We start from the raw sequence: 22396 nt of genomic DNA on the forward strand, positions 1-22396 counted from the left end.
AAGAAAACTCCAGATAAACAACCCTTATAAATATATGTATACAAAACTCTTCCACAAAATATGAGCAAACCAAATCTAGCAGCATTTTTTAAAGGATTATGCACTATGACCAAGTGGGGATTTGCTCCAGGAATGCAAGGGTGATTCAACAGACAAAACTCAATGTAATATATTACATTAATAGAACGGAGGGTGGAAATCCATTTAGTAATCCTAACTGATGTAGAAAAAGCATTTGATGAAACCCAATGCCCTTTTATGATAAAAAGACTCCATAAACTACGAATAGAAAGAAACCTCCCGAAATGATAAAGGACATCTTTGAAAAACCCACAACGAACATCGGACTCAATAGTGAGAGATGGAAAGCGTTTCCCCTAGGATCAAGAATAAGACAAGGACACCCACTTCTGCTTCTCTGTATCATGTTCTGGAAGTTCTACCCGAACAATTAGGCAAGAAAAAGAAAGAAAAGGTATCCAAGATTGGAAAGGAAAAAGTAAACGATTTCTCTGTGCCGATGACATGATCTAATGTATAGAAAATCTAACAAAACAAAACCCTCACCCTCACCCTCAGCCTCAGCCTGTTACAACTAATAAATAAATCCAGCAAAGTTGTGGGATATGATATCGACGTATAAAAAACAGTTATACTTTTATACACTAGCAACAAACCAAAAATGAAATGAAGAAAATAATTCACTTGCAACAGCATCAAAAAGAAGAAAATACTTAGAAACTTAACCACGAAGGTGAAAGATGTGTTCACTGAAAGCTACAAAACATTGCCGGTGTGTGTGTGTGTGTGGTGGGGGGTGGAGATTAAAGACAAGAATGAGTAAATCCAATGCGCGTGGCTTGGTAGACTCCATGTCGTTAAGATGGCCTTTCTCTCCAAACCAACATACGGATTTGATATGCTCCCTATCAAAACCCCAAGGGCCCCCTTTTTACAGAAATGGAAAAGTCACTCCTAAATTCATATGCAATTGTATGTAAGGAACCACAAATAACCAAGACAATCTTGAGAAAGAAAAGCAAAGTTGTAGGACTCAACTGCTCCTGATTTCAAAACTTACTACAAAGCTACAGGAATCAAACCAGTACGGTTTTGATTTCTTATAGATCAATGGAATAGGGTTGAGAATTGAGATGTAGACCCCCACATTTATAATCAATTTGTTTCCAACAAGAGTGTAAGATTGTTCACTGGGGGAAGAAGAGTTTCTTCCACATGGTGTTGGGACAACTGGCCTCCCACATGCAAAACAGTGGAGTTGAACCCCTACCTCACACCACACACACAAAATAACTCAAAATGGATCAAAGATTTAAATATATGATCTAAAACTATATAACTGTTAGAAGCAAATATAGGGGAAAATCTTCATGACTTTGAATTTGGCAATGGTTTTTTTTTTTAATTTTTTTTAATGTTTATTTATTTTTGAGACAGAGAGAGACAGAGCATGAATGGGGGAGGGGCAGAGAGAGAGGGAGACACAGAATCGGAAGCAGGCTCCAGGCTCCGAGCCATCAGCCCAGAGCCTGACGCGGGGCTCGAACTCACGAACCGTGAGATCGTGACCTGAGCTGAAGTCGGACGCTCAACCGACTGAGCCACCCAGGCGCCCCTGGCAATGGTTTCTTAATCCTAACAGCAAAAGCACAAAGCAAACAAGTAGACAATTGGATTTCATAAACTTAACATCTTTTTTTTTTTTTTTCAACGTTTTTTATTTATTTTTGGGACAGAGAGAGACAGAGCATGAACGGGGGAGGGGCAGAGAGAGAGGGAGACACAGAATCGGAAACAGGCTCCAGGCTCTGAGCCATCAGCCCAGAGCCCGACGCGGGGCTCGAACTCACGGACCGCGAGATCGTGACCTGGCTGAAGTCGGACGCTTAACCGACTGCGCCACCCAGGCGCCCCAACATCTTTTTTTTTAATGTTTTATTTATTTTTAAGACAGAGACAGAGCATGAGTGGAAATGAGGCAGAGAGACAGGGAGACACAGAATCCGAAGCAGGCTCCAGGCTCTGAGCTGTCCGCACAGAGCCTGACACGGGGCTCGAACTCATGAACTGTGAGATCATGACCTGAGCCAAAGTCGGATGCCCAACCGACTGAGCCACCCAGGTGCCCCTAAACTTAACATCTTTTGTGCATCAAAGGACACTGTCAAGAGAATGAAAAGGAAACTCAGAATGGGAGAAAATATCCACAAATCACATAGCTGATGAGCCTAGTATCCAGAATGTATAAAGAACTCTTAGAACTCAGTAGCAAAATGACAACCCAATTTTAAAATCAGCAAAGGACTTAACGGACATTTCTCCAAGGAAGGTACATAAATGGCCAAGAAGCACATGAAATGATGCTCAACATTATTAGTAATTGAGGAGATGTGACCCAAAACCACAGTTTGATGCCCTTCTAAAGTTGATCTAAGAGTGATGCAGTTCTGATCAACCCCCTGGCAGTATCTTCTTGTAGAACCTGACAAGTTGCCCTGAAGTTTAAATGGAAATACAGACGGTCACAATAGCTCAGACATCCTTGAAGCAAAACAGGGACAGCATTTGATGTATTAGACAGTAAGACTTAAACGGTTACTGTGATTCAGATGGTGAATAATTAAGGCATCGCACCTGAGACGCTGCAGGAGTGAGATTTGGCCGCTGGCACCTGGCAGAGAGCCCAGAAGTAGACCTGAGCATATGCAGACGGGTGACTTACAAATAAAACGCATCGAAGGGCAGTGGAGAAAGGATGGCCTTTGTGATAACTGACGCTGGGCAACTGGACAGCCATCCAGACGAAAATGAAATTACTACCTCACGTCACACACAACATAAATTCCAGGTCTCGTTTGGGACTTGAAATAACGAAGCTTTGGGAGGTGATATATGGGAGATGTCTTATCTTGCACAGGAGACAAAAATGTAACAAAATACTCTAAGTTCCACCTCGTTGATATTAGGACTGTTGCCTCCCTGTGTTCACCAACCCTAAACCATTCACGACCCTTTTGTGGTCCCCACCAGATCCCTGCTTTGAAAGACCCGTTTTACAGCAATTGAGCCTTATCCTGAATCCCCATAACCACGTCACTTTCATACCTCCTTTAAAATCATTACTAAGACTGTCAGCTACTGTCCGTCCTTGCCAGGCGCTCGATAACCCAGCTCTGTCTGACCAGCAGGTTTCCTGGGTGATCTGTGGGGAGAGCAGACCGCAGTCCTTATCTTTTTGAGATATATACTGAAATCCTTATAGATGAACGATGCGATTTCTGAGAATGATACAAATTCGGCTCCAAAATTCATTTGAGAACAGAGAAAGTAGGGGCAGGTAAGATTGGTCATAAATGATCGACGCTGAGCAATGGTGCAGAAGAGTTCATTATACTATTCTACTTTTGTGTGGTTTTAATTCTCTGTAATAATAAAAGCAAGTTGTTTTTCCCCTAGCCCTTAAGAGGGTATGTTCATTAAGACTAAAATAAGGTTACGTGATATCGCTGCGAGCGCCAGGCTGATAGCCTGAAAGTATGAAGCCGGCACCTGAGTCAGGTTCCACGGTGCAGTTGTGTGGCCGAGGGAAGGCGGGGAAGAGTAGAGGAGTGTAGCTTTGAGAGAGGATTCTCTTCAGTGCTTTCCTGCAACGCCCCTAATGAGAACCAAGGGTAGATACAATTAACTTGAAATTGACATTTAAATCTCGGTTAAAACAAAACCCCCAAAAAAGGAGTTGAGCTTACTTTCTGCTCTTTGCTTATTCAGGGCATGAAACGGTGTCACACTGAGCTACGTTTCCAGCTTGGAACGCACTGCCTCCTACACTCACCCCGGGAAAATGAAGCTTCCTCTTCCTGCGAATCCTGGACCCTGAACTTGGCCATTATGAGGATCTCTGCACAGAGTGATGTCCGATCCGGGGCTTTGAATGGCTGTTCATGTAAGCGACATCTCTGTGCGTTTGTAACAAGGACTCAGCTGAGAGTGAAATGCTGGGGACCCGGGGTGGGGGGGGGTGCTCCCTGAAACCTGTGGGTTGGGAGTGGCACTTTGCAGGGCACCTGGCTGGTGCAACACTTGATCTTGGGGCTGTGAGCTTGAGCCCCCACGTTGGGGATGGAGATGACTTAAAACTTTTAAAAATCCTGGGGTGCCTGGGTGGCTCAGTCAGTTGAGCGTCCGACTTTGGCTCAGGTCATGATCTCACGGTTCGTGGGTTCCAGCCCCGCGTCGGGCTCTGTGCGGACAGCTCGGAGCCTGGATCCTGCTTCGGATTCTGTGTCTCCTTGTCTCTCTGCCCCTCCCAACTTGTGCCCTGTCACTCTATGTCTCTCAAAAAATAAATCAATGTAAGATAAAAATTAAAAAAACCTTTTTAAAATCTTTTTAAAAAGGTGGCATTTTGCAGTCGTGGCCTGTATCCCATGTTGTTTCAAAGTAGAGCACAGAATGGGAAGCGAAGCTTGAGGCAGCGCCACGTTTCTTAGGCCTCCTCCTTCCTGATTCCGGGCGCAGTGGCATAGGCAGGGGTGTCTCGGTGGCGAGTCTCCACCCACGCGGGACAAACCGCCGCACAGCAGGTGTGGGAGGGCACAGGGAGGGGCCGTCCCTGGAGAAACCCTGGGCGGCAGAGAAGGCGGTAGAAACAAATATCCTGTGACAGGAGCAGCACAGACGCAGCCTCTCCCTGGCCGCACCCTCCGTCTGTCCCTCTGAGCCAGTGACTGCTTGTGACTTCGTGAAGCTGTGACCAGAGGCGCTCAGGGCCGAGGATGTGACCCCAGAGGTGCAGCGGGAGGGAAGCCTTTGGGGTGACGGAGAGCAGGTGTTGTGTCCCGACTGTGGTGGTGGTTACATGGGCCAGTACTTGTGCCAAAATTCATTTTTTTACTGCACGTTAATTTTGCTGTAGATTTTGTAAACTTCAATTTTAGTGTACTTTTGATAAACGGGCACATTTTTCTTATGAAGCTATTCCCCGGGGGCTTGAGTGTTTGAGGTGCTGAGAAGTCTGACACCAGTGTCGGGAGTGGGCGTGTTCCCGTGGACGTGACTGACCTGTGAACGGTGTGAAAGCACAGGGCATTTTAATCTGCCGACCTCGTGCAGGAATAAGCCACAGCAGCTGCTTAAAAACACGTGTAAAGAAAGCAGCTATCGCTACATACCTGTTACAATGGCCCAAAACCCAAACGCCGGCACCAAGGATGTGCGTCTCGTTCGGGGCCGGGAGGAGCGCGGATCGGTGCGTTGGGAAAGTCTGGCAGTTTCTTACAAAACTGACCATCCCATCCAACAATCACGCGCTTTGTATTTATCCCAAAGAGCTGGAAATTGACGTCCACACACAAGCCTGCCCACGGTTGTTTATCACAGCTTTGTTCATAACTGCCAACCCTTGGGAGCGACCAAGGTGTCCTGTGGTAGGTGGGTGGGTTAGCTGTGGTGCGTCCACACCAGGGAATATGACAGTGGGGTCGGCGCAAAGTTCAGGGACTGGGGACTGAAGGACGAGCAGCTGGGGCACAAGGAATTAGGGGCACTGAAGCCAGGACAGTCCAGACTTGGATGCACTCATCGTCATCCGCGAACACCCTCGTTTACACACTGGGATGAGCGCTAAAGTAAATTATGTGACAGGCCATCAGAGCTAATGTTTGGACCGGGACGCTCGTCGGTTGTCCCGCAGGATGTTGGGGGCAGGGAGGCCGGGCCTGGGTCTGCTCCATACTTTCTGATCAGTGTTTCTGTAACCCTCGAACTGCTCTTTTAAAAAGTCTACTAATTATTTTTCTTAAATTTTTTAATGTTTATTTTTGAGAGAGAGAGAGTGTGAGCAGGGGAGGGGCCGAGAGAGAGGGAAACACAGAATCCGAAGCAGGCTCCAGGCTCTGAGCTGTCAGCACGGAACCAGACGTGGGGCTGGAACTCATGGACCTTGAGATCAGGACCTGAGCCAAGGCGGTCGCTTAATGGACTGAGCCCCCAGGCGCCCCTCTACTAACTATTTTTAAATGAATGTGAAGCTTGGCCGGCTCCCTTGGTGGCACACCACTCTTGACCTCAGGGTTGAGTTTGAGCCTCACCTTGGTGTGGAGATTACTTAAAAATAAAATCTTAAAAAAAAAAAAAATGTAAAGTCTAACACAAGAACTACTAGTTTATTATAAGTCCATTTACTGGACTCCTAATTTATGTTCACGGATGTCAGCAGTCCTGGTTCTAGAAGCCGAACCGGACCTAAACCCGAAACGATGGAGCAGGAGTCACCCAGCTGCCGTCTTTCTTGTGTCCCCTTTCCGCACCTCCACCTCCTGTCTGTCCTCCGAAAGTTCAAATGCAGGGCGCCCCGGGGGGGGGGGGGGGGGGGGGGGGGCTCGACCCCAGCTCGGCCTGCAGCCGGCCTGGGCCTCTCCAGCGGAGTCCGCGCTTCGGGTGGACGCCCCCTGGTCCCGGCCTCCGCCCTCGTGCCGCCCCCCACCCCGCGCCCCTCTGCGCCCCGAGGGTGGTGCCCGGCCCCCGCCGCGCCTCGGAAGCGCGTCGGGGCGAGGCTCTGAGGCTTTGCTCCTGCCGTTCCTCACGCAGGCCCGCCCCCCCTCCCCCCCACATCCCCAGCCGGCCGAGGGGCGCCGACGCGGCGCTGAGGGCGGGCGGGCCAGCCGGGGCGACAGCTGGGGGGGCGGCCCTGACCTTCCGGCGCGATCGATGGGGGCGCGGCCGGGCTGCGCGGAGCCGGGGCGGTGCCGAGCGCCCCCGGCCCGCCCCGCTTCGGACACTATAAAGGGGCGGCCGGGGCCCGGGCGGCGGCGGCAGCGCTCAGCACCCCCTGCGCGCCCACCACGGCCATGCGGCCCCTGCTGCTGCTGCTGCTGCTGCCGCCGCCGCTGCTGCTGCTGCCGGGCTCCGCCGCGCGCCCCGCGCCCCCCAGGTGAGCCCGCGCCCGCGCCCGCCCCTCGGACCCCGCCCCGCCCCCGCCCGGCCCTGACCTGGCCCGTGGCCCCGCCGTCCCTCCCCAGGGCCCCGCGCCACTCGGATGGGACGTTCACCAGCGAGCTCAGCCGCCTGCGGGAGAGCGCGCGTCTGCAGCGACTGCTGCAGGGCCTGGTGGGGAAGCGCAGGTGAGGGGCCGGGGCCGCGGGGTGAGGGGGCGCAGGTGAGGGGCCGGGGCCGAGGGAGGGGCGCGGGGGCGGCGCCCCCCAGCTCCAGGACTAATTCCGACTTGGCGTGGGGGGCAGCGAGCTGGACACAGAGAACGGCACGAGCTGGACCAAGTCGTCTGAGGGCCGCTTCTGCCTGCAGTGGCCCCACTCGCCCGCCCTGCAGGCCTGGTGAGCGCCACCAGCCCCCACCAGCCCCCCCCCCCCCCACCTCCCCGCCCCAGCCCCGTCCTGGCCCCAGCCGCCACCACCAGCCCGTCACCCCCCCATCCACGCACAAGCTTCTGCCCCAGCCCCTCCCCCTGGTCCCCTGCGCACCCTAGATCCACAGCAGGAACTGGACAGGCAGGGGTGGGGAGGGGGGGGGAGTCTGGGAAGGAAAAAGAGCTGGTGACCAGAGGAGGCACAGTCTGGCCAGATGGGTGGCAGCGTCCAGCCCCTAACCTGGCTGTCTCCACAGGATGCCCCTGAGGGACCCCCTGGATGAGGCCTGGTCTCCCCAGCTGCCTCCCGGACCCGGGTCTGGGGCCGCATTTTCACAGCCGGCGGTGCCTCCTGCTGAGATGTCACGGATGAGGCCCTGAGGAAGAAGGAGCCTCCCCTCTGTCTGCAAGGGGAGCACCCTGGAGCCCAGGCCAGGGAGGGGTGGAGCGGGAGGAGGAGGGGTTGCACCTGTCACCAATAAAGGAGGAATTCAGACACCGGCCCCATGAGCTCACTCAGTGCGCCGTCTCTGTGCCATCAAGGCAGCCCTGCAGGGCGGAAGGACCCTGCCCACAGGTTCTGGGGCTGCAGCCACACCCAGCTGCCCTTTAAACCTGGGAAGCCAGCAGGGCGCCTCACCTGCCTTATCTCTCTTGTCCCGTTGACCGAGCTCCCCAGAGACAGTCTGCACCCCTGTCATCTACCGCACACTCAGGGGCCCTGGGTGGGTGGGGGGCCCAGGATGTCTTCCAGCCCCGGCCCCAGGGCCCTGCGGTCAGTGTGCCGGGCAGGTGGTGGAGGCAGTCTGAGGGGGCACGGAGAGTGACAGGAGTGTCACCTAGGGGTTCAGGAGTCCACTCCAGAGAGACAGAGAGAGACCCAAGCGTATGTCTTGGCTCCTGGTCCGAGCTCTGTGGCCTCAGACAAGTGGCTTGACCACTCTGAGCCTGTGGAATGGGGACGGTGATGACACCCCAAGTGGTGCTGGGGTCGCTGGAAGCCATGGAGGCCCTCCCAGTGCAGGCAGAGGCGCCAGGAGCCCCCAGTGCAGCAGCAGCAGAGCAAAGGCCTAGAGACCCGAAGGCCCACGACCGCCACGGTCACGGCAGCCCCTCTGCTGTCCCCATCCAGTGGCCTCTCCCCAGCTGCTGAGAGCTTGGGGGGGGCCCTTGGGGGTAGGGCAGTCGGGTGCCTGGGCCCGGGAGCCTTGCCAGGACCCCCTCTTTGTCAAGCTCCAGAGCCCATGGGGAGCTGGGTTGCCCCCCAGGAGCCCCCAGCTGCCTGCTGCCATCGCCATCACGGTGGCCCTGCCCAGCCCCCCTTGGAGGAGAATGGCGTGTTTCCAAGACAGGCAGGGGTAACCCCGGACACAAACAACCTTTTCTTTCCAGACCTAGGTGGTTGGTGTGGGAAGAGGGTGGTCCTGCCGGGAGCACCTGGGCCCTGAAGCTGGCTCCCAGATGATTCGGGCAGAAGCGTCCAGCAGAGGGACAGCAGGCCCGGGGGGTGGGCACAGCAGACACAGGAGCCAGGGCTGAGGCCCCGCCCCAGTCCCCACTCCTCCAGGCTCTAACGCCCTGCCCCAGCTTCTGCCCCCCCAGGCATACCCCCAGCCACCCCACCCCACCCCGCCAGGCCCACGGTGCCCTGATCAGCTCTCTGAGCGACTTCCGCCTCCCACCTTGGCGTCTGTGAGTTGAGCCCCCGTGGGCCCCCACACGTGGCCCAGCTGGGCAACCACCAGGTCTCCCCTCCTGGCCACGGGCCGGGCCTGGCCAGGCGGCCGGCGAGAGCCCCCTTGGTGGAGGCCGGTGGCTTGTAAAGGATCATAACGTGGGGCGGTGCCTGGCAGGGGCGAAGGTCGCCCAGCCTGAGAAGGCACCAGCACCAGCGGCTCAGAGGGTCCCGCCGGTGGACGGCCGCCGAGATGGGGGCTTGGGCCCTGCTGCTGCTGCTGCTCGTGGCCACGGCCCAGGCCCAGGGTACCTGCGGGGCGGTGGCGGTGGAGCTGGGCAGCAGGTGGGTGGCGGGAGGGCACTGACCCCTCCTCTCCCACTCTCCAGTCTGCTCTGTGAGCAACACCTACTTCGAAGTCCCGGAGAACACGAATCAGAGCGAGCCCCTGGCTGACATCTATGTCCCTGAAGGCCAGCAGGTGACCCTCGGACCCTCATCCACCCCCTTGGCGTTTCGGATCCAGGGGACTCAGCTGTTCCTCAATGTGACTCCTGACTATGAGGTGTGGATGGCGGGCCTAGGCGGGGCACCCCCGCGGGGGCAGCTGGGGGGCTCTCCCTCCACAGGACCTGTGCGGGCACCCACACTCCCCCCCCCTCCCCGGAGAACGGCTTTTCCAGGGTCTTTGGGTCTCAGTCTGCCCGGGGGTCCTGAGGGTTCTGTGCCCGCCAGGCAATGACCCAGCCCTCTTGGGCCTCAAGGCTTCGTGGAGCACAGACCCCAGGGGGCGTGGGGCCCTTGGGGGCGCTGAGTGACCTCTGGACTTAGCACTGATGCTGGGGCCCCCGGGTGAGCGCCTGCCCCTCTCGGCCTGTCTCCTCGCTTGTGAAGCTGGGCCAGCGCGCTGCGATCAGCGGGGCAGGTGATCTCTGACACCTGTCTGTCCCCCCCTGCCCCCCCAGGAACACACGATGCTGCAGGCACAGCTGGAGTGCAGAAGAGGTGACACCGTGGTGAGTCCCCCCCATCCCACCCTGTGCTGCCACCCTGACCCTGTGACATCAGAGCACTCTGCCTGGTCCAGGGCCACTCCCTGGTGACCTCACCCTGTGGCATGTTTTCAAGAGTCACTCCCGACTTGGCGCCCACACTTCCTCCAGCCCAGACGCTGCCCTGGGCTCCAGACCCCCCACCCCAACACGGGAGGAGCCTCGCCCTGCTGGTTCCCTCGCCCCCCCACTCCCCCTTCACGTCTAGCAGCAAATCTGGTCACTCTGCCTCAAGCTGGACTCTAAGCTGACCAGACCCTTGGCCACCAGCATCTCCTTTCTAGAAACTTCCAACTGACAACTGGTCTGCTCGCTCCCCTCTCGGCCTTGGCCACCCCAGTCCAGTCTCATCGTGGCAGGACGATCTGATCAAGCAAGCGGCCCGTCCCTGCCCTGGACGCCCCCGGCTGCTTTCTCACTTAGAGCCAAGGCCAAGTGCGTTGTGCGGTGGGCAAGGCTGGGTGCATGGACCCCGACCCCGCTCCAGCTGGCCCTGTGCCCTCTCCCCGGATGTGCACCTGCCTGCCTCTCTCACCATCTCTTGACCAGTCTATTCTAAGCTGCAACCCCAGCCCCATGCACCTGTCAGCTTACAGGAACCACTGTCCGCTCTCCCTGTCCTCGAGGCCTGTGGGTGTTCCCCACAGACATCATGGCACACCACCCACAAGTATCTCAGGACGAGTCTCTGAAAGCCAAGGACCCTTCTTAGACACGACCGTCACATGGTTGTCACCTGGAAAAAGTAGAAACTTCTCAGCATCACAAGACCCCCGATGTCCGCCTCTCCCCACAGTGGGGGTCTTTCCCAGTTTGTTGAGTCAAGACCCCAGGGTGGCCACCTAATGAGACTGGCTGCTCTGTGTCTCAGGACTCTTTCCTCCCTTCTTCCCTCCCTCCCTCTTTCTTTCTTGTTAAAGTTTATTTATTTATTTAAGTAGTCTCTATGCCCAACGTGGGGCTCGAACTCGCGGCCCCGAGATCAAGAGTCGCGCGCTCCCTCTTAAGCCTCTTTCAACCTGTGTGTTCTCCTTTCTGTTTTCCTTTTCCTTTGAGAATTATTCTCGAGGCAACTCGACTGCTTCACCATCGCTCTCATTTGGGATTTTGCTGGCCACCCTCCTGCCCCGCCTACCCGTGCCCGGTTACTGTTCTCGAGGGTACTCACCACCTCCTGTGCTCAGTAGTCGCTTCCTGCTGTCCGTCCGCAGTCCCTGTGAACCGTACCCCAGGCCATCCGAGCGGCCCTCCGCTGGGGTGGGGACCTGCAGGGAGGAAGCTGACCGCCACCCTGTCCCCCTAGGTGACCCTGCTGAGGGTGTTTGTGTTTGTGTTGGACATCAATGACAATGCACCCGTGTTCCCCTTCGTGACCAAGGTTGAGAATGTCTCTGAGGTGAGTGAGGGGAGCCAGGGGTGAGGGGCCGGACAGCAGAGAGCTAGTGGCCATGGCTTGGCCTCAGAGATCAGTCCATGGGGGGGGGGGCAGGGGTACAGCTGGACCACTCCCCCTCCGTGCCCCCAGGACACTAAAGTGAACACCATCGTCGTCCCTGAGACCAAGCTGGAGGCCCACGATCCCGACAAGAGTGACATCTTGTTCTATACCCTCCAGGAGGTGACCCCGGTCAGTGTCCCCCGCCTCCGCACCAGCCCCACACCCTCCCTTCGGCCCCGGCCCCGCCCCGGGTCCTCCCAGGGTCTCAGGCTGAGCCCCATCCCCCTCCCACCTCCCCAGGGCGCCAGTAACTTCTTCTCCTTGGTGGGCACCAACCTCCCCGCTCTGCGGCTGGACCGGTCCCTGGACTTCTACCAGTGTCAGAACATGACCTTCCAGCTGCTGGTGCGGGTAAGCAGGCCTGGGCACTCAAGCCCCCACCTGAGCCGCCCCCAGCCCGGGGCTCCCGGGCCTCACCCGGCCGGGTTCGGCTGTTGCAGGACACACAGGAGCAGAACGCAGCACCCAGCCACACGGCCACGGCCACTGTGATCCTGGAGGTGCAGCCTGCTGACCTTCGGCCCCCCTGGTTCCTGCCCTGTGCCTATTCAGACTCTCACGTCTGCATCCAAGCCGAGTACCACGGGGCTGTCCCCACAGGGCACACGCTGGTACTGGGGGCAGGGAGGGGCAGAATGGGCATCGGGGGAGTGGCCTGGGTGCCAAGTTTGGTTGTCGTTTTTATGTGGACATCCCTTCGAAAGCCAGTCGCACCCAACCCGGGATGGGGAGACGTGAACGTCCTCTCTGACCTTGGAGGGAGGGCGCAGGCTCAGCTGTCCTGGGGCGGAGCCAGACAGCCCCTGGGGACCCAGAGGGTGGTGGCTTGGAGGGGCCACGGCGGCGGTGCTCCAGGGGGCAGCCGCCTCTCTGGCCGGTTGACTGTCCCCTCTGGGCCCCGAGAGTCACCTTGAGGCAGCGGAGGGCAGCGGGGCCTGGACCCGGGCTCCAGGGCCTCCCGCCGTACGGAGGATCCCCGAGCCCAGACCCTGTGTGACCTCTTCCTGTCCCGCGCCTGTGCTCCCTCTCCAAACTCGAGCTGTTCGGATCAATCCGATCAGAACTGGCCGGGTCCCAGAGGGTGTGGTCAGCAGTCGTGAGAGCCGACCAGCTGCCCCCTTGAGGGGAGCGGGAGGGGGCGAGCCAGGGCCGGCACACCAGCCCCATGGTGCCTCCTCCTGTCCCCGTCCCCACAGCAAGGCCCCCTCACCCTGCGTCCTGGGCCCATCTATGCCGTGGACGGGGACTGGGGCATCAACCAGAGCATCCTCTATAGCATCGTGAGTGGTGAGTGTGCGCCACAGCCCTGCTTCTGTCCCCACACAACGTCCGGGACCCCATCCCCACCACGGGCGGAGGAAGCCCCAGGGGCACCTGCCGGGTGGGCAGAGCCAGCTGGGACTCTAGACCTCAGGCCTCCAGAGGCACCGAGAGGCCAGACGCTGCCACCACCCTCACAGAACGAGACGACGGCACGTTTGCCATAGACGCTGACTCGGGCAACCTCACCATGACCGGGGCCGTCCACAGCCCAAAGACCTTCACTCTGCTGGTCAAGGTGGGCCCCCCGCCAGGCCTCCGAGCGCCCCTCCCGAGCTCCAGGCTGCGGCGCCCGCCCCTCCAGAACCTGCCGGTCACCGCGACCTCCCCCACCCCTAGGGCGAGCAGGCCGACCACGCCCGCTACTCGGTGACCCGGGTCACGATCGAGGCCCGAAATGCCAACGGGAGCCTGCTCCAGTTCCCCGAGAGCCGGTACCGCGGCACCGTGGCTCTCGGCTCTGGCGCGGGCGTCCCGGTCAGGGACGCGGCCTCCCCCTCCCAGCCTCTGAGGATCTGGGCCTGGGACCCTGAGTTCCCGGTAGGCGGCAGCCCCTCTGCGGGTGGGCTGGGGGGCAGTGGGGGCAGCCCGGGCCCAGGACTCACTGGGACAGTGTCCAGGACTTCGACTCCGCCATCACCTATCGTATCACCAATAACACCAACTTCCGGATGGATGGCGAGACCGTGGTGACCGCTGCCCTGCTGGCAGACGAGGGGGTCTTCTATGCAGAGGTAAGGGCGAGGGGACGTCTCCGAGGGGCAGGGATTAAGGCGGGGCCTACGAGAGACGAGCCCCCTCTCTGCCCCAGGTTGAGGCCACGAACACAGTGACCGCAAGTGGGGCAAGCACAGTGGTGGAAATACAGGTCCTACAAGAGGAGGCGCCCACCCCCACAGGTGAGCCTCCGGGGGACCCAGGTGACGGCTCAGCGGCGGGAGGGGGGGCTTTCTGCCACAGCCAGGGCGGTGCCTTCCCTGAGGCAGGCACACTGGGGGCAGAGGCAAGCCCGCATCCTGCCCCTGGCCCCCAGGTCCCCCAGGCCCCCCAGAGCCCCCCACATCCCCAGAGGCTGGAGGAACATCGAGCAGAACCACCACTGCGGAAGCCCCCAGGCCCCCGGGGCCCTCTCAGGGGTCCTCCACGACCCGTTCTGGGTGGAGCACCGGCCCGCACCCTCCCTCGGGCGCAACTCTGAGGCCACCTGCCTCATCTACGCCTGGGAGGCCCCCCAGTGTGGGAACTGGCACCTCCCTCCCACCAGCCTCACCCAGCGGGGGCTCAACACAGACGCTGAAGCCAAGAACCTCTCAGCCGATGTCCCCCGGGCCCAGCGGGGCCCCCCAGCCCTCAGGTAGCACCTCCCGGTTGCCCTAGAGTCACCCGGATGCCCCCTGACTCATACTGTGAGTGGTCCTGGGAATAACAGCAGGGAGGCTCCACCCCAGGTTGGCCCGGCAGGACCACGCCGACCGTAGGCCACAAGGAAGTCTGCTCTGGTCCGGGCAGAGACGGGTTCGGGGGCCCCAACAAGGTAAACTGGGAAGGTGTGTGGAGGGTGGGGCAGAAGCCAGATTTGGGATTGAGGAGCCCCGCAATTCCAGGCCCCAGCACTGCCTTCAACCGCCTTCCTAGGGTGCTAGGCCCCTGCCTTCCCCTTGGAGCCAGTGGGCACGGATCCCCAGCTCCCTTGCCTCCCTTCAGCAGCCTGCCCCCGCCCCAGGGCCCCTGGGAACACACAGCCCCTTAGTTGGGGTCAAGTCAGTAGCACCCACTCCCCAGAACCGCAGCTCTGGGAGGACGCCAAGCCCGGCTCGTGCTCGAGGCGTCCAGAGCCTGGTGCAGGCTGGAAAGTGCCGGCGGCGCCAACGGTAAGTGGCTGTCGGTGCTGCAGGGACGCCAGAGCCTGGAGGAGGCAGCACGGCAGGGGACAGCAAGCCAGGTGTCAGCCACACTGAGGACCAGCGCTTCTCCACCGTGGAGATGGCGGCCCTGGGCGGGGTGCTGGGCGCGCTGCTGGTTCTGACTCTGATCGCCCTCCTGATCCTCGTCCATAAGCATTATGGCCACCGGTTCAAGTGCTGCTCTGGTAAAGCTCAGGTGAGGCCCCGGGGGCCTTGGGGGAGCAGACAGGACAGGGACAGGGGAAGAGAGAGACAGGGACAGAGACAGACAAGGAGACAGGGCTGTGCAGGTGAGGACCGAGCCACAGAAAGATGGAGAGGGGGACAGAGGAAGACGGAAAAGGGGCAGGAGAGGGAGGCGAGGAGACACGGGGTGCAGACGCCGTAGCCCACGGAACGGGGAGGAGGCCGAAAAAGGCAGAGAAAGGAAGGACGAGAGCCTGGATCCTTGTCTCTGGGGAGGGCACCAGGGCTGGGGCCCAGCCCAGGCCTGGGGTCCTGGTTGATGTCCTGGCTGCCCCTGTCCCCTCCCCAGGAGCACCAGCACCCCCAGCTCTCGGGCTTTGACAACCAGGCCTTCCATGCTCCCCAAGAGTCCAACTGGGCACCGGCTCCCAGCCCCTCACCTGCCCCCACCCCGGCTGTGGCCCCGGAGCCTGCGCCCCCGGAGCCCCCCAGCCTCCAGTCCCTGGACCCTGCCTCCGAGTCCCCCGAGGTGGCCCGGGATGGGGGCGGCCCCGCGGCTGTGAGGTCCATCCTGACCAAGGAGCGGCGGCCCGAGGGCGGCTACAAGGCCGTGTGGTTTGGCGAGGACATCGGGGCCGAGGCCGACGTGGTGGTCCTCAACACGCCCGCCTCGGACGCGGCCGGCGCTGCCGACTCCGGCAGCGAGGACAGCAGTGACGAGGCCGACGCCGAGGCCGAGGGCCCGGGTGGGGGTTCCTGCGACGACGCCAGCTCCACCTACGTGTAGCTGGGCTCCCTGCGCCCCTCGCTGGCCCACCCTGAGGTCGGCTGGGCTGCTCGCCCGCCCCCACTGCACAATAAAGCGACGATTTCCAAGCTCGGCTGCGCCAAAGTCGATGGGCGGCCGGGGCGCGCAGGGTCCCCCTGGAGCTGCCGCCGGTGGGAGGTGACGGTGCGGCCCAGCTGCTGGGACGTCCCCGGCCCCTGCCTGCCGGGCGAGGCCGCTTCCCGTAAACCACCTGCTGTGCCTGCCAGCCAAGGGGCTTCCCGGGCCGGTGCCAGCTGGTGGCCAGTTCCTCTCCTGGTCTAACCGCGCTGGAGGGGGGGCACCCTGCGCTGTGGATCCCCCCTCCCGACACGACACGCAGATTCTTGGCCTCGGGGAAACTGAGGAGCCGCCCTCAGGAACTCATTTTGGAGAGCAAGGTCCCTGGGGACCTTCCAGGGGGTCACAGCCAGTGTTGCGGTGAGGTTTGGTGCAGAAAGCAAGCACCGTGCTCTGAGGCACTTGGCCCTGGCGTCTGGGCTGTGACCTGTGGCTCCGAGCAGAGGCTTGCCTGGGGTGACAGGAGCTGGGAGCGGGCAGCAGGCCCAGGCCGTGGGCCAGCATGGCAGGTGGGGCCGGTCGGCTACAATCAGAGGCCGAGGGGAACCAGAGCCACGGAGTAAGGGACAGGGCCCCCCCTACTGGCCTCCCCAGGGGAGGACCGCCGGCAGGACTTCCTCTCTGAAGGCCACCACACTGTCTCTGGATCGTCAGTGTTTTTCCTAATGAAAAGTCATCACGAATCTCTTTGCAAATGTCTTCTCAAGGGCACTCGAGTGCTCTTGTCTGAACAATTCCCATCAAGACTCCAAGCCGTACAGCTGCCACATGCCCCACGCCGTCTCCCTTTGCCCACTTTTCCTTGAGAAAACAAGGGCGGGTTTCGTGTGAGGTTCCCCAGCGCCTCCCCCCAGCCCCTCCGCTAGTCGCCAGGGGCCCCCGGCCGGCGGCTTGTGCGGGAGGCGCCTTGAGGGAGAGGAGTGACTGGACCCCGCAGGGCCGGCCCCTCCCGCCGCCCCTCCGCGACCCCCGCCCACCCGCCCGCCCGCACCCAGGAGCTGGCGCGAGGGGCCTGGGGCACCGTCGTCCAGAGCACGTGACTTCCTCGGCTGCACCTGCAGCCCCCTCCCCCCGCCCCCCGCCGGGCCCGCCCCCGGCCCGCCCCCGCCTCGCCTCCATAAAAGCGCTGGTTCCCGGCCTCCCGGGAAGACGAACCCGCCCGCCCCGGTGACCCGGCGCCCAGGTACGTGTGGGGCGAGCAGCGCGGCGCGGCGCGGCGACGGGGAGGGTCCGGCCGGGGGAGTCGGGTCGGGACTGAGAGGTGGGGGCGCTGCCGGCGGAGGCCCCCCCCCCCTCACCCCACGAAGGTTTAGGTTTCGCTTTCCCGCTTTCCCGCCGCCCGTGGTTTCGCTTTCCCGCCGCCGGCGGTTTCGCTTTCCTGGCGTCCCGGGCGCGCCCCCCTCCCCGCCCCCCGCGAGCGGCCGTCCCGTCGTGTCTCCGCAGGGTCCCGCCAGAGCCCTCGCGCCGCGTCTGGGCTCTGGCTCCACACCTGTGACTTCATGCGTGCGGCCGCTCGGATCCCGCACATTTGTGGTCACAGCACGGCCACCGCCGGCAAGAATCCCACGCCTTGGCGACGTCGTGGCCATCAGCCCTCCCCCCGCGTCTGTGGTCCCAACACCTTGACAACGGGGCCACGCCTGCGACATCTTCGGTGACACGCGGGGAGCCCCCGTCACCCGTGCCCACCCCTCCCAGCACCGCCCCCCCGCCCCCTCCGCCCAGGGCTTCGGAGGGAGTCATGGCCGCGGCTCCCGAAAGGTGAGCGCCTGTCCCACCGCCAGGGTGCGCGGCCACGCCACCCGGCCGGCCGCGCCCTGACCCCGCCGGTCCTCCGCCCGCAGGGGGCCCCCGCGCCCGCGGTTCGCGGACTGGCTTCTGGGGGAGGTCGGCAGCGGCCGCTACGAAGGCCTGCGGTGGCTGGACGCGGCCCGCACGCGCTTTCGCGTGCCTTGGAAGCACTTCGCGCGGAAGGACCTGGGCGAGGCCGACGCGCGCATCTTCAAGGTGGGGCTCCAGCCAGAAGGGAGGGCCGGCCCAGGCCCCGGCCCGCGCCCCCAAGCTCACACCTTCTTCCCCCTGACCCCAGGCCTGGGCCGTGGCCCGCGGCAGGTGGCCGCCCAGCAACGGCGGAAGTCACCAGCTGGCTTCCGAAGGCCCGCTCCGCGCCAGCTGGAAAACCAACTTCCGCTGTGCGCTGCACAGCACCCAGCGCTTTGTGATGCTGCAAGACAACTCGGGGGACCCCACCGACCCGCATAAGGTGTACGCGCTCAGCTCCGCGCTGGGGTGGAGAGGTGAGGAGCCCGCAGGAGGCAGGTCGTCCAGGGCGGAGCCACGGTGCCAGCACACGTTGGGACTTCGCACTGGGCAGATCTGCGGTTTCCAAAACTGGCCTGGAAGAGGCTGGAGCCCGGTCGGGGAGGGCGGGGAAAGCTTATGTGGCCCACTGGCACTAGTGGGGGGCGGGTCGGGGGCATCCACACCCAGTGTCCCAACTCCCGAGTCTCATCCCAGTTCTCCCTCAGAAGGCCCAGGCACTAACCAGGGGGACGAGAAGGCCCGGAAGACGTCCGACCCTTGATGGTAAGGTTGCTCTGCCCTCCCGGCTCCCAGGTGGGGGGGGGGGGTCTCCACTCCTCGATGGAGCCAGGAGATGCTTACGCTGGCCCTTCTCCTGCAGGGTGGGCTCCCTAGGCCATGCCCGGCAGGAGCTGCTGCTGAGAGGCAGGGGCCCGGGCTGAGCTCTGAGCCCTGTGCCCCCAGCTCCCCTTTGGGCCCCGCTGGCAATGCTGGGGACCTCTTGCTCCAGGCTCTGGAGCAGAGCTGCCTGGAGGACCATCTGCTGGAAGCTGCATGGGGGTTGGACCCGATCCCCCCGGAGGCCCCTGGTGAGACGCTGGGTTGAGTGGGAGTGCTCTGCCTTGCAGGGCCCCGTGCCAGGGGGAGGAGCAGGCAGGACCGCAGAATCACTGTGGAGAAAGGGGAAGGGGGGGCGGGTAACCAGTAGAGACAGTGCCAGCCACAGCTGGGCCAGTACGGCTGCTTCCTCGGTCACCCTCCTCAGGCCCAGCGCTCCCCAACATGGTGCCATACCTGCCTAGGGCAGTGGAGACAGCCCCCAGCCCCAGGCTGCAGGCCCTGCAGCAGGCCCAGGTGACAGGTGAGAGGAGTCGGGCGCAGGGCGTGAAAGAGGGAGGGGCCGGGGGACCCGGTGCCAGCTTCCGCCTTCCTCCCCAGACGCAGGCCCGGCCCCAGCCCTGGAGCCCTGGCAGCCCCCACGGGAGGTGGCGCCTGGCATCCGGACGGCAGGTGAGGAGGTCGTGGCCGGGCCCGGCCGCTCACAGATCGGGTCACGGGCAGAGCCCGGCCCGGGGGCCCTGGAGGTGACCATCATGTACAAGGGCCGCACAGTGCTGCAGGAGACCGTGGGGCGTCCGAGCTTCGTGTTTCTGTACGGGTCCCCCAGCCCCGCCACCGAGGCCGCAGAGCCCCAGCACGTGGCCTTCCCGAGCCCGGCCGAGCTCCCGGACCAGAAGCAGCTTCACTACACAGAGAAGCTCTTGCAGCACGTGGCCCCCGGCCTGCAGCTGGAGCTCCGGGGGCCCAGGCTGTGGGCGCGGCGCCTGGGCAAATGCAAGGTCTACTGGGAGGTGGGCGGGCCCCTGGGCTCCGCCAGCCCCTCCACGCCCCCATGCCTGCTGCAAAGGAACCAGGACACCCCCATCTTCGACTTCAGCGCCTTCTTCCGAGGTCAGTGATGCACCCGACGGGGGCGGGGGGCCGCTGCCCTCCCCCGCCCCTCTCCTGCCCTCGCCCCGCTCACCACAGCCCTGCCCTACAGAGCTGGTAGAGTTCCGGGCTCGCCGGCGTCGGCGCTCCCCGCACTACACCATCTACCTGGGCTTTGGGCAGGACCTGTCGGCTGGGAGGCCCAAGGAGAAGAGCCTGGTCCTGGTGAAGGTGAGGCACGGGGTCCCGTGGGCAGGGCCGCAGGCAGCCCAGCCCGTCTGGCCTGACGACCCCCTCCCTGCAGCTGGAGCCGTGGCTGTGCCGGGCGCACCTGGAGTACGTGCAGCGAGAAGGCGTGTCCTCCCTGGACAGCAGCAGCCTCGGCCTCTGCCTGTCCAGCTGCAACAGCCTCTACGAGGCCCTGGAGCACTTCCTCATGGAGGTGGAACAGCCCGCCTAAGCGCCAGCGCCCTCTGCGGTCCAATAAAAGCAAGCCAAGAAACCGGCGCTGGTGTCCTGAGCCGGGGCGGGCTGAGGGGTGGGGCCGGAACTCGAGAAGGGGCCCCCCAGACTTCGAGGCTCCCCGCGCATGCCCCGGAAGGGAGGTGACCACCCCTCACCCGCCCACACACCCGTCCTTTTCTGTCTTCGTAATGAAGAAACAGGCCACACGCTTCAGAGCCAACAAACTCTACTCAGAATACAAAATGCTCTGGGGACAGCAGGTGTTTGCTCCTGCCAGGTGTGCTGGGGAGGGGGACGCGTGAATGGCCGACTCTGCGCCGTGTGCAGGGCTCTCCTGCCTTCCAGATCCACCAACACCGTGCTCTGCCTCATGGGAGGGAGCAAACCGCGTCATTTACAGAACATCAAACAGAAAACGTGGGAAGGGCCTTCCCTTAATAGGATGGAAAATAAAATGAGGCCATCTGTGAGCTGGGTCGGGGAGCCCCCCCGCATTCCCCTGGCCCCTCCTGATCCCAAAGGCTTCACCTTTCAAATACTGAGTCAATCAAGAAGTTTCTAAAGATAATCCATTTTTGATAAATTAGAACACCATGGAAACAGTGTGTATCTATAATATACATATAAAAAAGTCCAGTTTTGAACCGTGAGCAAGACAGGGGCACAGACCACGTGTGGTCACAGGAACCCTGAACACAGGAGTGATGGCTGTCTCCAGAGTTGTCTGCTCCTGCCTCTCCCAACAGAGTGGCTCCGGGATGGGGACTGGTGCCCCCTTGCTCTGTGCCCGGCTCAGCTCTCGGTGCCCTGGGGGGGTGCCTCCTCGCCGGCCTCAGCCCTCCTGTGTCTGCGCATGTGCCTATACTTGTCCACGTAGGCCTTGACCAGGTTGGCCACCTTCACAGGGTTGATCTCCCCGCTCTTGCTGTGGCATATCTGGGGGGCAGGGGGTGGTGGGGAGGCACAGTTTACTCAGATGTCCCCATAGTGATCATGGGCCCTCCCAGAGTCCACATCACAAGGGACAGAGCACTACCTGCCCACCTGCCTCCCACGACGGCTGAGGGTCCATCTCCAAGCCCGAGTGGTGCAGCCAGTGGGCTCCAGATCTGAACCTGACACCCTGGGCCTGAGAACCGCCCACCTCCCGGGGTCCTGTCTTCCTCCCGGCTGCAAGCTCGGTGTGCCAACTGCCCTCTGCCACTCAGCCTATTTAACGAGTGACAAGGATGCTGTTCCGTCCCCTCACACACACTGGCTACTCTTCCTGAGCACCTACGAGCTAGGGTGACGGGACACAACCGGCCCCTGGTGGCCAGGTCACACCAATATTACCCCAGGCCTGGCTGCACAACCCCGGGCTGGAGCACCTTCCAGAGCCCGCATCAGCGGGCGACAGCACAGACCCGCCCCCGGGGACACCTGACCAGGGCGCGGCGCCCGCCCGCCCGCACCCACCTTCTGCACTGCCTTGCGGAGAATGTCCTTATACTCGTCCTTTGTCACCTCCCTCTTCTGATAGAAGGGCTTGATGGCCAGCTTCACCTCCTCCACCGCCCGCTCTTGCGTGTGCAGCTTCTTCATGTACTGAGAACAAGGACACCTGTGACCACCTGGCCCTGGGGGCACCCTTTGAGGAGAGGAGCCCGCCCCTGAGAAAGGAAGACGGACACTCACCTCCTCGGTTTTGGCCTTCTCCGCGGCAGGCCTGGGAGCAGCTGCTCTCTCCTCGGAGTTGCCAGCGACAGTGGCGTGGCCGGCCGGCTCTGAAGCCGTGGTCGGGGCAGCGGGCGCCGGGGCTGGGCTCTGTGCAACCCCACCGCTCGCCAGCGGGAGGCTCCCCTGCAGGATGAACTGGACCGTGGGCTGGCTGGCTGGCACGTAGGGCGGGAGACTCAAAGGGAGAGCTGGGGCGGTAGGCAGGTTGGGGGTATAAACCTGGGCAAAAATGCAGATCACTCAGCACAGACCTCAGGCTCCCGGCAGGAAGATCCCCGGCAGAGGGGGAAGTCCCTCAGCCCCAGCCCGGCACAGCCTGTGTGGCCCGGCACACGACCACGCCCCTCCGGCCCAGGCACCTACCTGAGAGGGCTCGGCGTCCGGGAAGCCAGACTCTGCATGTGCATAGCCAGGGGCAGGCGGCTCAGAGAAGGATGCCTGCTGGAACACCACCGAGGGCCCCACGTCTTCCGTTTCCCAGGCCCCCTCCCGGGGCTTCTGAGGCCTGTGGAGCGGCGTTCCTGAGGACCAACACGGGAGGTGGGTGCTCTGTGGTTACCCCTGGGCCACAGGCT

The 22396-nt window shown here is 61.7% G+C and overlaps 4 protein-coding genes across 11 annotated transcripts in view; 3 read left to right on the forward strand and 1 right to left on the reverse strand.

Moving 5' to 3' along the window:
- Positions 1 to 6706: 6706 nt before the first annotated feature.
- Positions 6707 to 7900, forward strand: SCT (secretin). The gene is made up of 4 exons (XM_042959451.1): positions 6707 to 6952; positions 7041 to 7142; positions 7260 to 7352; positions 7642 to 7900. The coding sequence occupies exons 1-4, from the start codon at positions 6870 to 6872 to the stop codon at positions 7763 to 7765; spliced, it is 402 nt and encodes a 133-aa protein (XP_042815385.1). The 5' UTR covers positions 6707 to 6869; the 3' UTR covers positions 7766 to 7900.
- Positions 7901 to 9312: 1412 nt separating this feature from the next.
- CDHR5 (cadherin related family member 5) lies at positions 9313 to 15806 on the forward strand. The gene is made up of 15 exons (XM_042959259.1): positions 9313 to 9367; positions 9449 to 9624; positions 10025 to 10075; positions 11415 to 11507; positions 11637 to 11738; positions 11850 to 11960; positions 12050 to 12220; positions 12806 to 12896; positions 13070 to 13167; positions 13269 to 13469; positions 13550 to 13663; positions 13741 to 13828; positions 13972 to 14283; positions 14824 to 15029; positions 15369 to 15806. Exons 1-15 carry the CDS (start codon positions 9313 to 9315, stop codon positions 15804 to 15806), a joined length of 2307 nt encoding a protein of 768 aa, XP_042815193.1.
- Positions 15807 to 17007: 1201 nt separating this feature from the next.
- Positions 17008 to 20139, forward strand: IRF7 (interferon regulatory factor 7). Its single transcript, XM_042957802.1, is given in 11 exon segments — positions 17008 to 17088; positions 17349 to 17666; positions 17750 to 17912; positions 17995 to 18202; positions 18434 to 18463; positions 18466 to 18491; positions 18589 to 18796; positions 18973 to 19068; positions 19146 to 19658; positions 19750 to 19868; positions 19942 to 20139. Coding segments are annotated over 10 exon segments (1539 nt in total). The 5' UTR covers positions 17008 to 17088; positions 17349 to 17646; the 3' UTR covers positions 20098 to 20139.
- A 172-nt stretch (positions 20140 to 20311) lies between these two features.
- PHRF1 (PHD and ring finger domains 1) overlaps positions 20312 to 22396 on the reverse strand; it is a 30350-nt gene continuing 28265 nt past the window's right edge. For all 8 annotated transcript variants that reach the window (XM_042957796.1, XM_042957801.1, XM_042957800.1 and 5 more), the window contains 4 exons: positions 22185 to 22342; positions 21780 to 22040; positions 21561 to 21689; positions 20312 to 21038 (listed from right to left, as the gene is read on the reverse strand). In XM_042957796.1, the coding sequence (XP_042813730.1) occupies positions 20895 to 21038; positions 21561 to 21689; positions 21780 to 22040; positions 22185 to 22342 (692 nt within the window). In that variant the 3' untranslated portion in view covers positions 20312 to 20894. The remainder of the gene's footprint in view (positions 21039 to 21560; positions 21690 to 21779; positions 22041 to 22184; positions 22343 to 22396) is intronic.

This window comes from Panthera tigris, chromosome D1 (assembly GCF_018350195.1).
Source record: "Panthera tigris isolate Pti1 chromosome D1, P.tigris_Pti1_mat1.1, whole genome shotgun sequence".
Lineage (NCBI taxonomy): Eukaryota > Metazoa > Chordata > Mammalia > Carnivora > Felidae > Panthera > Panthera tigris.